This window comes from Urocitellus parryii, chromosome 15 (assembly GCF_045843805.1).
Source record: "Urocitellus parryii isolate mUroPar1 chromosome 15, mUroPar1.hap1, whole genome shotgun sequence".
NCBI lineage: Eukaryota > Metazoa > Chordata > Mammalia > Rodentia > Sciuridae > Urocitellus > Urocitellus parryii.
Window position 1 is genome coordinate 10,627,740 of NC_135545.1, and position 18,650 is coordinate 10,646,389.

Consider the following 18,650-nt stretch of genomic DNA (forward strand, 5'->3'; position numbering starts at 1 on the left):
CTTCAAGACCAGACAATGAAAAAGTTGGGAGTCTCATTTCTTCCACTGGATACACCTGTCAATGTTTCTCAGGAGCCTGATGACTTAGAGGCAGTGTCATTTTCTAATCTACATCCATTAATCACTGTAAGTCAGTGCTCCAAGGAAGACACTGATAAATTCATTCCTGAATGCTTAAGAAGTGAGACTGTTAAGAATTCCCTTCTGCAGCACTGTGCCTCTGATAAGCAAAAATTATTGCCAAATTGCTGCATCAGTTTCCAGGCAATGGCAGGGATTCTGAGATTCAGATTTTTTTACTATGTGCATTTTCCATGGTAAGCGATGCCATCCAGGCATTGGAGACATCATGAACTGATCCCAAAATGGAAGTGGGAGCCTTTGGCAGAATAGGACAATGTAAAACTAGAACTCTACTGTAAAGATCAGGTGAAAGAAATGAGCACTCACCTGTACTAAAGACTTGCAGAACTACAGAAACAATTTAAAACTACTGAAATCCACCACAAGCAATATGTTTTTCTATTATTTTGACTCTATAAAGTGCCCTTTGCCTAAAGAAAATGAATTATACTTTGAGGCATTATATTCTGCACTAATTTCCTCAGACTGAATCCAGTAACAAATTATCTCAAACATACGTGGCTCACAGCACCTATGTTTCTCACAATTCTGGAGCTGACAAGTCAGGAATCAAGGTGTGGACAGAGCCACATTCACTGAAGACTCTAGGGGTGTGCTTTTCCTTGTCTCTTCCTAGCCTCTGGCAGTCTCTGAAAGCTTTGGAACTCCTTGGCTTGCCATGGTGTCATCTTGGCCTCTGTCTTCACACAGCCTTCCCCTGTGCACACACCCAGCTCCTCTTATAAGGACACCAGACATTAAATCAGGACCATCATCCCATTCAGTACAACTTCATCTTACTGGATTAAGGATCCTATTTCCAAATATGATCACATTTGCAGGAATGAGGGTTTAGGACTTTTGAACAATAGCTTTTTGGGGAACAAAAAAAGTTAGGTGGAATCCAAAACAAAGTAACCTTTAGCAGCCCTGTAAAAGCACACACACAAGGACTTCTGGCAGGATATTTCTTCAACTTGGTTTTGTTTCAGAAGGAGAAAGCTGTTTTAAGTTGGGAGAGACACCGTATTGTAATATTTTACCTCTAATGTGGATAGGGAACTATTTTTGGTATTTTCTACCATAAATGTCTTCAACTCAGAAGAATTTTTTCATCCCAAAGCATTTTCTAAGTTTCCTGTGACACAGTCTTGCCCCTGTGATTTTTAAGAGTGTGTGAATTTTCCAGTTTTCCTCCCATTATTGATTCACTTCAGTTAATTGTGGTCAGAGAATATATTGCATATGCTTATCATTCTATTGAGACCTGAGATTTATTTTTATTTGGACCTGTGTTATGGTCTAGTGATCTATCCTAAAAAATATTCCATATGCCCATGACAACAATGTGTATTGTAATTTCTATGATAATCACTAAAACAACAATAAAAGAAGCATAATAGGTCAAGTATGGACATAATATGAAATCATTAGAAATTTCAAATTAATTGGTGAAGAAGATATAAGGAGGAAAGGGAAGGGAGAAAAACCAGAAGGCAACTAAAAGTATGGGTTAATATCTGATCATGTCAATAATTACATGAAACATGACATATACACACCAATAACAAGGCAGAAATGGTCACACTAGAGAATAAAACAACAATGATCTAAGCTAAAATGGCTATATTAATATTAGGCCAACACAAATAAAAAGAAAGCTAGAAACTGGGCCCATTAGTGCACTTCTATAATCCCAGCTAACTGAGGCAGGAGGACTGCAAGTTTGAATCCAGTCTAAGCAACACAGTAAGGCCCTGTCTCAAAAACAATAATAAAACAGAAACAAACAGAAAGGAATGGTGATATTAAAAGTAAACAGGGCCTGGGGCTGTAGCTCAGGGGTAGATTGTCTAGCATGCATTGAGGCACTGGGTTCCATCCTCAGCACCACATAAAAATAAATAAAATAAAGGCATTCTGTCCATCTAGAACTACAAACAATTTTTTTTAAATAAAAAAATAGAAGTAAACAAAGTAGACACGAAAACAAGAAAATTAACCTGGGAAAAGAGGACCCCTGAATAATAATAAAAGGATTAATTTCACTAAAAAGGTATAAAATTAAATGTGTATACACAAAACAACAGAACTTCAAAATACATGAAGCCAAAACTGGTAGACTGAAAGACTAATCAGATCCACAATTACAATCAGAGACTTTGTGCTCACTGGTTAATGCAATAAGTGGAAAGAAAACCAGCAAGGATACAAAAGTCTCAATAACTCTATTAATAAACCTCACCTAACATTTATAAAATGTTCTAGCCAACAACAGCAGAATATGCTTTTTTCTCCAATGGCAAATGGAACATACATTAAGATAGATCATATTCTGGGCCACAATAACTGCAATCAATTTAAAAGAACTGAAACAACACTAGTATGTTCTCAGAGTACAACAAAGTGAAATGAGAACCAATTACAAAATAATCTCAGGCAAGTCCCCAAATAGCTGGAAATCAACCCTTGGATCAAAAAAAGGAAGTCACAAGGGAAAAATGGAAAAAATCATTAAAGTAAAAAATAAAATGTGAAGCTAGGGCAGCATTTAGAGGAAAATTTAGAGCATTAAATTCTTATATTGGAAAAGAAGAAAAGCCTTAAATTGGTTACCTAAGTTTGTACCTTAAGAAACTAAAAAGGAGAAAATTAAACACAAACCAAAAAGAAGGTAGAAAATAATAAAGATAAAAAAGAAATTAAAGAAGAATAATAGTCAAAAAATCAATAAACTATGAAAAGAAAAAGTAGAAATTACTAACTGCAGGACTTAAAGACATGATGACAGATCCTAATGATAGTAAAACAATAAAGAAAATTATGAACAACTTTATGTCATGTGACAATTTGGGTGAAATGGACAAATTCCTTAAAAGACACAAATCCAAAAAGAAACAAGGCAATCTGATTATTCCTGTATCTAACAACACTGAATTCCAGCTTCAAATGAAAAAAAAAAAAACAAAAAACTTCCAAAAGAACAACAGGTCTCAACTCTTACATCTATCAAACACTAAGGACACCCTTCTCCACCACCAATTCTGCACAAATACTTTAGGAAAATAAAGAGGATAGAACACTTTCCAACTCATTTTATGAGGCCATCATTATTTTGTTACCAAAATAAGAAAAAAATATATGACATGAAGACAACAGACCAATAATCCTTATGCAAACTCAATATTAACAAATAGAATACTATATATGAGAATGTATCATGATCAATTGGATTTATCTCAAGAATGCAATGTTACTCCAACATTTGAAAATGAATGAGTAATAAGTAGAAAAACTACATGACTATTTTAATAACATGCAGAAAAAAAGCATTTAAGAAAATGCAACATCCATTTATTGTGAAAATTTTGCAGCAAACTAAGAACAGAGGGATTTCCCTTAACTTCATATAAAGGCTGTGACAAAAACCTCCAGCTAATATAACACCTAAAAGACTGGGCTGGGGACATAGCTCAGTGGCAGAGCACATGTCTAGCATGCACCAAGCTCTGTGTTCAATCTCCAGTACCACAAAAAAAAAAAAAAAAAAAAAAGACTAATTTCTAAGATCAAGAAAAAGGACATTACCTTTCAGCTCTTCCATGCAACAGCTTTTTGGAAGGCTTAAAAAGTGTAATAAAGATGTGAATCTGCAATATGTATACGGGGTAAAAATGGGAGTTCATAATCTGCTTGAATCAAATGTATGAAATATGATATGTTAAAAGCTTTGCAATGTTTTGAACAACTAATAATAAAAAAGTATAATAAAGAAATAAGCAAACATGCAAAAAACAAACTGGAAAAGAAGAAATAAGTATCTCCATTTTCAGACAACCTGATTACATAGAATCTATTTAAAAGGTACAAGACTAGTGAGTTTAGATAGGTCTAGAGTTCTAGGAGTACAATATTAATATAAATAAAATGGATTTCTATATACTAGAAATAAACAAGTAGAAACCTGTAATATTAAGATTTCAGAAAACTTTTCACTACAAATCTAACAAAACACAAGCAATACCTGTGCACTGAAAAATAAAAATCACTAATGAAATAAAACACCTAAGTCAACAGGAAGGAGATAGATGAATGGGAAGACCCAAACATGCCAAGTCTTCCAACACACTTCCCATTAAAAGCCATGTAGGTTTTTTTTTTTTTCCAATCAACAAAATGATTCTCCAAATTACATGAAAAAACAAAGAACTGGAATAGCTAAAGCAATTTCAAAAAAGCAAAGTTAGAGAACTCATGCTACCTGATTTAGAGACTTACAATTAAGCTATAGTAATAAGTGGCATTGGTGAAAGAATTAAGATCTTAAATATCAATATTAAATTTTCCTGAATATTATAGCATAGCTGTTTTAAGTAAATATTCTTATTCTTAGGAAAATATACTTTGTATTGAGTGTAAGGGCAAGATGACTGCAATATATTCTTGTGTGGTTAAGAAAAAAGTGTGTATACATAGGCATCAGTAAGTATACATATGCACATCCAGATAAGTGAAGACTGACTCAATTGTGTTAAGATGAATCTGGGTAAAGGGTATATGAGAGAATTTATATAAATTTTACAGTTTTTCTAAGTTTCATATGATTTCAAAATAAAAAAATATAAACATATGAATCAAAATCTCATCATTTAGAGATAATTAGAAATATCTATACATCTATACCTTTTCTTAAAAAAATAGGATTTCACAAAGACTCATGTTTTACGTTTTCTCAGATTAATAAATTCTGAAAATCTTCCAACCTCTGTAAATACAAATTTACTTTCTCTCATTTAGTGTTTGTATAGTATTCCATGCAATGATAATGCATAAAATACCTTGGCAATCCAACTGGTTATTTGTTTGCTACTAAAACAATGATTCAATGACTATCTTTTCTTATATATCATGGCAGACATAAATTTACATTTGAAGATCAAAAATTCATCTCTGAGAATCTACTACTTAATTATACCCCTTTATACTACATAAAATAATCATGTTGTACATCCTTAGTGACAGGAAATTTTTAGTCAGCAATTTTATTTTTCCATAGCTTTACAGCTTTTTAGTAAAAATAATGACCACTGTAAGTATAAAAGGAAAGTTAAAGGAAAAATAGTTCAAAACCCTTCCTGATCAAAAATAATAACTAGTTAACATATGGCAAATATCCTTTTATACAATACCTTTGAGCATAGAGTCACACTGAAAGATGGTCATTTATATTAACTGGATCTTGCCAACAAGATGCAATATCAATTTCTTCCCAAAATTTGAATTCTAGTCCTGTTACTCTGGTTGTACGTCATCATTTTAAAGTATGTGTTAGATTCTGAGTCTGAAGAAAACCCCTTCCACTCTCGATATTTTAATAGGGTTTCATCACCAGCAACAGACTCAAAAAACTTGAAGTTGTACATTCTGGCAGAAGTCAACAAAAAAATTTTCATTTCTTGAGTTTTTTGCCAATGTGGACTTTCTGGTGGTATGTAAGACGAGACCGGTGACTGAAGTCCTTGCCACAAACGTCGCATTTGTAAGGTTTTTCTCCAGTGTGGACTCTTTGGTGGGCTTGAAGGCGTGCACTCTGACTGAAGCCCTTCCCGCATTCCTCACATTTAAAGAGTTTCTCCCGGGTGTGAACACTCAGATGGACTCGAAGATTCGAGGGAAGACTAAAGGCTTTACCACACTCCTCACACTTATGAGGTTTTTCTCCTGTGTGGACCCTCTGGTGATGGCGAAGATTCAAGCTCCTACCGAAGCCCTTCCCACACTCCTCACACCTGTAAGGTTTTTCTCCAGTGTGTCCTCTCTGATGGTATATAAACTGTGAACTGTATCTAAAGCCCTTTCCACACACATCGCATTTATATGGCTTCTCCCCAGTATGGACTCTCTGATGGGACTGGAGGCCTGAGGACTGACTGAAGCCCTTACCACATATACCACATTTGTATGGTTTCTCTCCAGTATGGACTCTCTGATGGACCCGAAAATCGATGGCCTGACTGAAGCTCTTATCACACTCCTCACATTTGTAGGGCTTCTCTCCTGAGTGGACTCTCTGATGAGCATGAAGATTTGACCTCCAGCTGAAGCCCTTCCCACACTCCTCACATTTATATGGTTTTTCTCCAGTGTGAATTACCTGGTGAAGTTTCAGATTTGAACTGTAACTGAAGTCCTTGCCACACACTTCACATTTGTATGGTTTCTCTCCCGTGTGGACTCTCTGATGGGTTTGCAGCTTTGAGGACTGACTGAAGCCCTTCCCACATATTTCACACTTGAATCGTTTCTCTCCAGTGTGGACATTCTGATGGACTTGAAGATTTGAGGCCTGACTGAAGCCCTTACCACACTCCTTACATTTATAAGGTTTCTCTCCTGTGTGAACTCTGAAATGGATATGAAGATCTGTATTTCGGGTAAAACCTTTCCCACACACCTCACATTTATATGGCTTCTCCCCAGTGTGGACTCTGCGATGGCATATCAGTGGTGAATTGTGGCTGAAGCCCTTACCACACACATCACATTTGTAGGGTTTCTCCCCAGTGTGGACTCGCTGATGGATGTGGAAATGTGCAGCCTGAGTGAATCCCTTCCCACACTCTTCACATTTATAAGGCTTTTCACCCCTGTGGACCCTCTGATGGACACGGAGATTAACACTCCAGCCAAAGCCCTTGCCACACTCTTCACATTTGTATGGTTTTTCTTCAGTGTGAACTCTCTGATGGCACTGAAAATTGGAACTTTGACTAAAGCTTTTACCACACTCCTCACATTTGTAAGGTTTCTCTCCAGTGTGAGTCCTATAATGAATGATGAGACCTGTGCTGCTACTGAATCTCTTGCCACAATTGTCACATCTATAGGACTTTTCTCCTGGGTTAGACTGGTGAGAATAAAAAGGGTTCTTATTGAAGCAATCACCAGATTCCTGACCCTTACCCAGTTTCTCTCCTGGGTGAACTCTCTGATGAGCTTGCAGGTATGTGTTCTGACTGAAGCACTTCTCTCCTGTGTGAACCTTCTGATGAAGGTGAAGCACTGGACTATAATGGACGCGCATTCCACACTCACTACATGGATGTGGTTTCTCTTGAAAGGGTAACTGCAGATTGGAGCCACAGATATCGCTCCTGCCACATTTGTCGCATTTGCAGGGCTTTTGCTCTGTCTCATTTTTAACGTGTTCACTGATTAGTGATTTCCTCATCAAGTCTTCACTCAAATGCAGACTGCTTTTCACATCAATTTGCTTATCTCTACTGAGATTCTGTGACTTGCTCAGATATGCATTCTGGCAAGAATCCTGGGTTCTTAAAGTTGAAAACTCTTCATTTTCAACATACCTGGAACCATTTCCTTTATGGTTCTTTATAATGCTCTCACTTTCAAAAACCTGAATGGAATTACCTTGTGATAACTGGAAATTCTTCTTCTGAAGACATCTGGTTAATTCACTTGCAACCTGTTTCCAGATTTGCCAGCAGGATAGCTCTGCATGTGAAATGTATTTTAATGCAAATTTTTGAAGAGTTTCCATCTCATTTTTTCTTGTATTGCCTATAAGAGAAAGCAACATTCAGAAATAAGGACAGGTTAATACTTTCTTTAGAAATGTTAGAATTTCAGAGTAGGGGCCAGATTAAGTAGCACATGCCTATAAACCTAGAGTCTCAGGAGGCTGAGGCAGGAGGATCACAAGTTGAAAGCCAGGCTCAGCAACTTAGTGAAATCCTTTCTCAGAATAAAAAATAAAAAGGGCTGGGGATGTGGCTCAGTGGTTAAGTGCCTCTGGGTTTGATCCCTGGAACCAAAAAAAAAATCACAGTAAGGACAAAGGATAAGGCCTTAATAAGCAGGGGAAGAGTCATCTTGTCCTTATAACATCATTTATCCTTTTCTCATGTTTTTCATCCAGATGGAAGTAAAGAGTGGATCAAGAATCTTCTAACTCCAACGTGTAAAATGTGGCTCATTTCTAGAAGTGTAAATATGATGTTTACTATGAGAGCCACAAGCTTGAAATCAGATGGTTTCAAGACAACAAAAAAACAATCCACATTCCAACCACAATAACATAAATTAAAAGCTTATTTACCTTTTCTTTGGGCATAAAATAGTACTTTAGGTTTTGGTAGAAATTATATTTCAAGAAAAATTTAGGAAATGGGGCTGGGGTTGTGGCTCAGCAGTAGAGCGCTCGCCTAGCACATGTGAGGCCCTGGGTTCGATCCTCAGCACCACATATAAATAAAATAAACATATTGCGTCTAACTACAATTAAAAAATTTTTTAAAAAAGAAGAATAATTTAGGAAAGTGGTTGGAATACTAACATGCATTGTTCTGAAACCTGGTAATAATTCAAGTCTGTAAAAGTAAAAGAAAAGAGAAAGCTAATCTTGTACAATGGAAAAAGAAGTTGGGAGAAGAAATAAAACAGGGCATAGTGCAGGCTCTCAAAAATCAACCCTGAAGAGAGGAATTATATTTCACTTGGAAAACTCAGATTTGTTGATTCTCTCACTCCCTTTAGGTCTATGTTCAAATACCTTCCTAACATTCAATATAAAAATAATTCCACATTAACTCCTATACCTTCGATCCTTCCCATTTTCCTTATAATGCTTTATCTCTCTCCCTCTCACAGTGCTGGGGATGCAACCCAGGGTCTTATGCATGTTAGACAAGTGCTCTACACAGGGCTCCACCCGCTAGCACCAGAAAAGCATAAACTCTGTTCCCCACTGTAATTTGACTTTTATCAAATTGTTGAGATATGTTAGTATATTATGAAATCAATTCTGTAATTTGTGACAAACAATTTTTTGAAAAAACAGAACAAAAACTTAAGTGTATTACAAGCAATAAGAGTACCACTAAAGCTGGGCGCAGTGGTGAGCATCTGTAATCCCAGCAGTTTGGGAAACTCAGGCGCAAGGATCCCAAGTTCAAAGCTAGCCTTAGCAAAAACAGAGGTGCTAAGCAACTCAGTGAGACCACATCTCTAAATAAAAAATAGAAAGTAGGGCTGGGGATGTGGCTAGTGGTCAAGTACCCTGAGTTCAATCCCCAGTATCCAAAAGGAAAAAAAAAAAAATACCAGTACACACAAGGTGAGGTGGTAAGCACATCTACACTTTTATCCCAGCTATTCAGGAAGCTGAGGCAGGATTGCCTGAGCTCAGGATTTTGAGACCAGCATGGGCAACACACTGAGACCTCCATATCAAAAGAGTACCACTATACAGAGGCTGGGGTGGTGGCTCAGTGGTAGAGGCTTGCCTGGCATGTGAGGCACTGGGTTTGATCTCTAGCAAAGAAACAAACAAACAATAAAACCCTGGCTTAAACTATTTCAAAGAGGAGGAGGGACCTTAATTATATAATTAATTTGCTTAAATGGAATTATATCCTAATAATTTAAACTCTGAAAAACTATCAACAGGCACATATGCAACTCTGGATATGGTGACCTGAATAATCCACCTCCGCAAACCAGAGATGTTCAACTCCTGATCCTGTTAATGGCCAAAGGGACTTCACAAATATGATTAAATCAAGGATTTCAAGATGGGTAGATTATCCTAGATTAGCAAAATGAGCTCAAAGTAATCACAAGATGGAGGCAGGAGGGAAACTTCTCCCATTTCACGCTCTGCACCTCTCCCTTTAGATATTTTTGATCTGTGTTCTTTTGGCTGTAATAAAACTGCTAAATAAAGCACCTTCCTGAGTTCTGCAAATCATTCTAACAAATTACCAAGGGAAGCCCCAAATTTGTATCTAGTTGGTCAGAAATGAGTCTGAGAACCCCTGGACTTACAGCTGGTGCTGAAGGGTGGCTTGTGTAGGACTGTGCCCTTACCCTGTAAAGCCTGGCCTTGGAGTGTTTGACATCAAAAGTCATTGCAACATGTGAAGAGCTTCTCACACTGTCTACCATCAACCAAGATTAACACCAACAAGGTTTAAATCATGCTGGAAATCTTAGGTAGAAATTCCATAATTTTTCCTTTTATAGTCAGCACTCTGCTCATCTCCACAGGTATGATAGTGCACATGGACGCTGAAAATGTCCAATCCAACACTGCTAAACTTAAAGTGTATTACAAGCAATAAGAGTACCACTAAAACTGCATATAGGATATGACTATTTAGATATTACAATAAAGGGAGGGGGAAAGCAGGAAGCTGGCTGTACATAGGGTGGTCTTCTCTAAAATGTGGCAACTTGAAGTTACTATGTGGAAACTGATGAATCATAATGCCTAGTACACTGGTATTGATAATAATTACCAAGAGTTCAATTACAGCCTGATAATTGTGAATAAGTTTTACCTTCTAAATTTAGAAAGTCTGAATCTCTACATACCTAAAAATGTCTACAAAATTATAATTGTATAGTAATTATGTTATAATTACCTAAACATATAATTATATTTATAGATTCACTGTAAAACAAAGTTCCAAAATTACCCATTAATCACTCTAGTGTGTTCTAAATCAATGAGCTATCTTTGGAGTAATAGGAATGTAAGGTCCATTTGCTTCCATTCTTCTCTGTAAGTTTTTAAGAATCGCTATAAAAATAAGCACGGTAATTTGTGCTCCTGTGACCTACAGGGAATATATAGATTATATAATTCCTGGATATTATTGGCACATGGGGCATGATTACAAAGTCCTTAAATATACTGATATTGAAGAAAAAAAGGAAATCTTTGAAAGGGGGACAGAAAATGCCGCCTGATTTGTTAAAGGACCTTAATCTGTTAGGTAAAAATGAAAAATGACAATACTTAGGACTATAACCCTTGAGGTTGTTTGCATATGAAAATGAGACCCAGTCAAGTGAAGCAAGTATCTAATAATCCTGACACATTAATCATGATGCAGCATGTAGACTAAAAGGGAGACAGACAAAAGAAGAGTGGTTATATTCATTAACCACTCACAGAATTCAGGGCTTCATCTGGTGTGCTTGCAGACAAGCCTCTATTTTGTTTTGGGGGTTGGAAGAGCATGTAAATTTACAGCCTCTAGGATGAACTAATTTTTACTTTTAATTTTTAAATAGTAGAACTGAGAAATACACAAATTAAAGAGGAAAAAAGAGAAACGAAGTGAAGAATGCAGTGAGAAATGAAGGAGTGAGAAGAGGGATGAGGAGGGCAAGGATGAGCTAGTGGAAGAGCACGGTGGCTGGCAGCACGTGGGCAAGGCAGCCTTCAAGCAGAGAAAGGCTGGGGTCACAGGCTGGGGGAGCTGCAAGGGGAGCTTTCCCATTCCTGTGCCAGTGAATAGGAATTACGTTAATAGTTCATTCTTGGGCTGGGGTCATGGCTCAGTGGTGGAGCACTTGCCTAGTATGTGTGAGGCACTGGGTTCGATCTTCAGCACCACAAAAGATAAATAAAATAAAGGTGTTGTACCCATTTATAACTAATATATAGATATTTTTTTTCTTTTCTTTTTTAGCTGTCCATAGACCTTTATTTATTTATTTACTTGTGGTGCTGAGACTCAAACCCAGTGCCTCACACATGCTAGGCTAGTGCTTTACCAATGAGCCACCACCACAACCCTAATAATTCATTCTCTCAGCAAGTATTTACCAAGCACGGAAGGCCCATCAGAGGTTTTTGTGGACAGCAAAAAATGGAACTGCCAAAATCCCTACTCTTGTGGGATGAGACAGATAATAAACAAGAAAATAAAAAATATGTCATTAGGTAATCAGTGTTTAGACACAAAAGAGATAAGGTAAGGGGATGGAGAGTGGAAGGAAGAAGTTACTTTAAACAGGACAGACACAGAAGGCTTCTCTAAAGGATGAAAGTTGAGGAATGACCTGAAAGGAGTAAGGAAGGGGCTGGGCTGGGCTGGAGGGCTCTGCTGAGGTAGGGAACAGAACTAGCCAAAGCCGTGAAACAGAAGAACTCAGAAAGTCCACGCCAAGGGGACCCAAAGGCCAGAATGATCTAAGCAAGAGAGAAAGGATAGAAATAGAAACTTGGGGAGGATACGAGATCAGACAGGGTCTTACAGCCCAGTCTGAGTGACAAGAGAAGGCTTTGAAAGGGGTTGAGTAGAGGAGTGGCATGCTCTAACTTTTTTATTATTTTTTAAAGAATCACCTGGCTAGTGTGTGGCCACAGATTATACGAATGTAAGGGAGGAAGCATGGAGACCAGCATGGTGGTGTTTGTCATTTTCCAGGTGAGAGGTGATGACACTTAGATTACGGTGGCAATGATACATGTGGTGAGAAGCTCACTAGCTCGTGTCTGAAAGAACAGCTACACAGTTCTCACCAAAATAGCTACTTCTCTGGGTTTCTGTCTCCAACATCCAAAGCTTTTCTTCTGCTTCCAACTGGGACACCATATCCACTTTGAAGGGAAGGTACCCTATGAAAAGGTAGAGATACATATATTTAAGGTGAACACACAACTAAAATACATTTTTGCCTAAATCATATAATCCTCAGTGGTATTTTAAGAACTTTTTTTTTTAAATCAGGAACTATAAGAAGAAACTTAGGTCATGCCTAGTTCTCAGATGATATATTTGACATATATATGTATTAAATTACACTTGGCCAACACTGTCTTTCCCATCACTTATTCAAAGCTGTCACAGCATGGGCTGTGGTAGAGAGCTTGCCTGGCATGTGTGAGGCACTGGGTTCGATCCTCAGCACCACATAAAAATAAATAAATAAAGGCATAAAAAATATAATAATGGGCTGGGGATGTGGCTCAAGCGGTAGCGCGCTCGCCTGGCATGCGTGCGGCCCGGGTTCGATCCTCAGCACCACATACCAACAAAGATGTTGTGTTCGCCGAGAACTAGAAAATAAATATTAAAAATTCTCTCTCTCTCTCTCTCCTCTCTCACTCTCTCTTTAAAAAAAAATATATAATAATATTTCTTTTTTTAAAAAAAATTGTCACAGGGATGGGGTTGTGGCTCAGAGGTAGAGTGCTCGTCTAGCATGCGTGAGGTACTGGGTTCAATCCTCAGCACCACATAAAGTAAAATAAAGACACTGTGTCTACCTATAACTAAAAAATAAATTTTAAAAAATGCTATGGATGAAATGTGAGTGGTTTTGATAAGGAACTGATATAATCTGCCATCATATATTTCATTGAAATTGCCAGTACAAAGCCCTAAGTTTACTTCATGACCCAGGAGTGATTTACCACCATAATTTGAAAGATAAAATATAGAAGCACAGTTGCCCTTCTACAGTTCACCTAGAACATCTCTCAACTATGGCAAGACTTATCCTTTGCACTGGTGAATTCTGGGTTGTGGAGCGTTACTCTATGCATTGCAGACCCACATCCCTGGTCACCACCCGTTAGATGTGACAATTGTGTCCAGACATTGCCAAATGTCCTCTGACAGAAAAATCACCGCAGCTGAGAACCAGTGATTCAAAAGAAAAGAATTTCATGTGAGCAAAACCACCACTAAAACCTATCCCTATCATCCCAGACATTAGAAATCACTTTGCCATCAAGAGCAGGGAACCATTTCAAATGGGACAAAGCCTTGAATATCTGAGGACACAGAGATACTCGAGAGAGTTGAAGTTCAGTGTCAGAGGTGCCTGTCCTCACCCACTGCAACCAGGTTCTTGAAATTCTCCACCATTACATCTTGGTACAGCTTCCTCTGAGTAAGGTCCAGCAGCCCCAGCTCCTCTGTGGTGAAGACCACAGCCACATCTTTGAATGTCACTGCCTCCTACAACATCAAACACACATAGCCTCAATTTTGCAGTTCCCTCAGAAAGAGTGCAGTACAAGTGTGGCACAGTGGTGCACACCTGTAATCCCAGCAACTCAGGAGGCTGAGATAGGAGGATAACAAATTCAAGGTCACCCTCAGCAATTTAGCAAGACCATGTTTCAAAAAAAAAAAAAAAAAAAGAAAGAAAACAAAAGTCTAGGGATATAGCTTAGTGGTAAGGCATACCTGGGTTCAATCCCCAGTACCACCGAAAACAAACCAAAAATAAGTATAGCATGAAAAGGATAAAGAGGATATTAAAATAATAATAAGTACATACAGATTTGAAGGGATCCCAGTCAGTTTGTTTAATTACTGTCCCTCCTTTAAGGTCCCCTACCCCCTCCCCCAAATTTTAAACTCTTTATCTGTTTTAAATGTTTGCAAAGTTCATAGGCCTTCAGCAACCCTCTAGGACAGTATATAGCTCTTCCTGGATGCTTCCAACTGCCGACTCACAGTTGGTTCAGGGATCAGCTCTGGACTCTCAATGCTGTCTAAATCACAAGGTGCTGGAAAAGACTAGGTAGGTGAATACATGTAAAGCACTTAAGACTGCACCACAGGGGCTTGGAAACTGAACAATTCACATCCCTGCTATAATCTCTTTCATGCCATTGTGAGTGCACGGAACAGTATTCCTTGGAACCATGTATATTTAACCAATCCAAATAATATACAATTAGTCCTATGTTTTTACCTATAATCAATACTTCAAAGATTCCTTTATGGAGATCTTAGCAAGAAGAAGAGAGAAAAAAAGAGAAAGAGAGAAAAAGAGATATCTTGGCCAAGAAGCAGCAATTGCAAAGTCATAGAACAGTCACTTTTAAAACTCTAAAAAAAGAATAGCAGAATGTCCCCCAGAAAAGTTTTCTCAATCCACTTTTCTCATGAATACAAGTGTTCTTGCATCTTTAAACTCGGCCAAATATACCTTAATTCTTTTTTAAAAAAACATTTCACAACATAAATAAATCTCTTTCTTAATATTCATATACATTATTGATACTATTTTTTCATAAATTCACTTTCTTTTTTCAAGAAACCCCTATTTTCTTCCCCTCATAATCCAATTGGGTTTTATCTTACTCTTTTTAGCTTAGAAGGTACAGGATTTAACTAAGGAATGCTCAAGCACTAAGCTACACCCCCATCCCTTTTTACTTTTTTATTTTGAGACAGTTCCACTAACTTACTGAGGCTGTGATCCTCCTGACTCAGCCTCCCAAGTTGCTAAAGGTACAGGTGTGCACCACCACACCAGGCTATCCTACTAATCTTAGCAGGAAATTGAACTGTGGACCTTTATTTTGTTTAAGTATATCCCACCAGTTGGTTATTGTCTTGTAATATTGTGCCTGATATCTTGTGCTGAAGAAAAATTTAAAATACTTATATTAAACTGAGCTTAGGCATCTTAGGTTTTCAGAATGACTAAGACCCACACCTAGCAGAGAGGAGACAAGCCCTTTGGCAAGACCCATATGAAGGGCACCATTAAAGTTTATGTTTCAAAGGGTCATGCCAGGTGCACTCCAGGTTCTGAAAAATACTTTTGCCTTGTCTACCTCTTCATGAAAATGGAATGACAAGATATTCCTACCCAACAGTCAGAAGCTTCAGAGTCGAATGTACTGGTGACCTGGGGAAAGGTGGGCAGTTATATGATATTCCCACACCCTTGTCTTCATGTTTAAAATGCAGATAAATCACCTACATATTCTCACAGTGCTCTAAAGAATAAAGCAACGACAGAAAGAACTGACGAGGTATTTAAATACTATTAGACCTACCTATATACAATTGCTTTGATAAAATAAATATAAGAAAAAAATAGATGAGTGACTAAAACATACACACACACACACACACACACACAAAGAAAAACTATACATAGAGAAAATGTTCCTATAGTGTTCCTTAAAATGGTGAAATTCTTAAATCTCTTAAAAAGTTTGAATAGGAATAATTTATTTTTTAAAGGGCATTCCAATACAACAGAATATAATATAGCCACTGAAATACATTTGATATAACTAAATGAAAAAAATAGTCAAATTTTCACCTATTCCATTACTGCACATATATAGTGACATGAACTTGAAAAAGGAATATGGGAAAATAAAAAGAACTAGTTTACAAGCAAGAGAGCAATATAGATTATTTTGTTCTTAAAGTTTCTAATATCTTTTCAAATATTTTTTGTAAAATAGTGAAAATAATAAATGAAACAAAACACAAACATACACACACACCTAGCATACACTGTGCACTCAAAGACCTGTTATTTTGCAGGACACAGTGGTGTATGCCTATAATCCCAGCATCTTGGGAAGCTAAGGCAGGAGGATTACAAGTTCGAAGCCAGCCTCAGAAACTTAGCGAGGCCCTAAGAAACTTAGCGAAGCCCTAAGCAATTCAGCAAGATTCTGTCTCAAAAATAAAACATAAAAAGGGTTGGAGATGTAGTTCAGTGGTTAAGTACCCCTGGGTTCAATCCCAGGTCAAAAAAAAAAAAAAATCTGTTATTTTCCATCAGCCTTCCCAAAGAAGAGAAAAATATATACCTAATTCTTGAGACACAGAATCCCTTACCTGAAACTTGGTCATTTGTTCCTGTTCCTTCTGGGAAAGGTCAGATTCCTGAATAGGCATGTCTGAGGAAGGATGAAGAAGCTATGAGATATGAGATACAAGTTAGAGCTCCCACTACCTCATGTGGATTTTTGTGGAAATTATAGAAGAGTACGAGTGCCCCCACTTCCAGATAGATGCCACCACATAGTTCCATAATCAGAGCACAAGTAGATTCCGCCTACTCGGAGGCCTGTCAGCTCAATGCCAATTGGCAGTATGACCAAGGAACACACCAAATGCCACCTACTGTAGGAATTTCTGAGAAAGGTAGGAGATGAAAGGCTAACATGTGGGCTAAAAAGATGTTGTGTTCTGGAGCCAAATGCCAGGTTTAGTTTCTAGAAATGACAATTCTGAATAGCCCAGAACATGTTAAGAACTCTCTGTGCCCTACTTTTGTCATGTGTCAATGAGGACAACAAACATGGTACCTACCTCATAAAGCAGCTCCAAGTATTAAATGAACAGATGGAAAGTTCTAAGAACCAGGAGTCTCTTTCTCTTGTAGCTACAAAACAAAACAAATAGATATTTTGCATCCTAAACTATACTTGCAAACACTGTTAGTCTATAAAATCACCTTTAATTTCTGAAAAGTCTAACCCTGATTTAAAATATCTTCTTAGTTAATAATTTGTTGCCCACTGATTATATTTTACTGATACTGGTATCAGTTTTCTAAAAAGTACCGTTTCATGGTATTTCATGATATCAGAAAAGGACCCCTTTAATGATTTTTAAAAGTTAAAAGAATGGCATAAGATTGCAAATTCTAAGCCAGTTGAGGATAACAAGAAGGGGGGAAAAATGAACCACACACACACACACAAAAAAAAAAAACTGTCAAAAACGTAGACCAAAAAAGAAGAAACGTGAAGTGTGGTAAATTTAAAAATATATACAAATATAGTAGAAAAGAAATACACTTTAAGAAACAGATTCAATATCCCTGACTGCTCTTTAAAAATCCAACTGCTTTCTAAGAAACGTTTAATGACAAAAAAAAAAAAAGTTTGAAAGAAAAGGAATGGAAGGAGATACTGAGCAAATGTCAAACGCAAGCTTCGGCAGAGCTCATGGTAGAATTTAAGAAAGTGGCCTAATGTCTGTGATGTGCTCTAAAAGACTACAGTTAAAAGGGGAGGCAGTTTGCAGCAAATGTTGAAACTGGTGGTTACTTAAGGATTCAGTAAATTGGAACACGACTTATTTGATGTGAAATCAAATTCAGTACTTACACCAATCTACATAGTCCACAGGAGAATGTGTGGACGTCAGGGTGAGATGTTATTAATAAACTCACTTCTGAGCCCTACGCAGAACTCAGGTATTCGACAAAAATCTGGTCATTTTCCTCCTGATAATTTACAGAGAGAGAAGGAAACCCGGCTGATGGCAAGAGACGACGGAGCAAGGACGTGCCTTCGGTTCAGTGGCAGCACCGTCCCTCCCTCCAGCTCCGATTCAGGGGTGAAGAAAAGGCTGCGGTGAAACGACGCCCTCGGCTTCCCGGAGGATGCGGCGGCGGGTCGCGGCTTCTCCCAGGCGCCGCCGCCGACCTGAGCGTGGACCGGAGCCTCATCTAACTAGGCTCCTCCGCAGGACCTGCCGGCTTTGCCGCTCCCCCAGAGGAGGAAACAGCGCAGAGATGGCAACGCGAGCAGTCTCACACGGACCGCAGGAGCGCGGCTCCGTACGCGGGGAGGGCCGAGGGGATCCACGCTTCTGCCCTCCGCCTCTCGGCCTCCCCCGGCGGCCGCGACTTATCCATGTTCAACCGCCGGACTGGTGGCCGCGAGACTCGCGCTCAGGCTGAAAAGGTTCCGCGGGTTGCTGTGGCTGCAGGCCGGGCGGACTCACCTCCCGGACCAAAATATGGTGACTGCCTGGCTTTCCCCGGCGGAAGCGGCTCAGACTACCCAAAACGCCTAAACTACACTTCCCAGAAGCCCCTAGGGGAAGGAACGCTGCGCGTCTTCTGCTTGATGACTTCCGGACGGAGTTCTGAAATACCTTTCCCAGAAGGCCCAGAGGGGGGGAAATGGAATTCCCTCTTTCAGA

The 18,650-nt window shown here is 38.4% G+C and overlaps 1 protein-coding gene across 1 annotated transcript; it reads right to left on the reverse strand.

Annotated features, from left to right (window-relative positions):
• Positions 1–4,888: 4,888 nt before the first annotated feature.
• Znf227 (zinc finger protein 227) lies at positions 4,889–18,457 on the reverse strand. Its single transcript, XM_026403729.2, has 6 exons — positions 17,828–18,457; positions 17,025–17,097; positions 16,548–16,609; positions 13,778–13,904; positions 12,461–12,556; positions 4,889–7,704 (listed from the first exon to the last, which is right to left on the reverse strand). The coding sequence occupies exons 3-6, from the start codon at positions 16,605–16,607 to the stop codon at positions 5,573–5,575; spliced, it is 2,415 nt and encodes an 804-aa protein (XP_026259514.2). The 5' UTR covers positions 16,608–16,609; positions 17,025–17,097; positions 17,828–18,457; the 3' UTR covers positions 4,889–5,572.
• Positions 18,458–18,650: the final 193 nt, after the last annotated feature.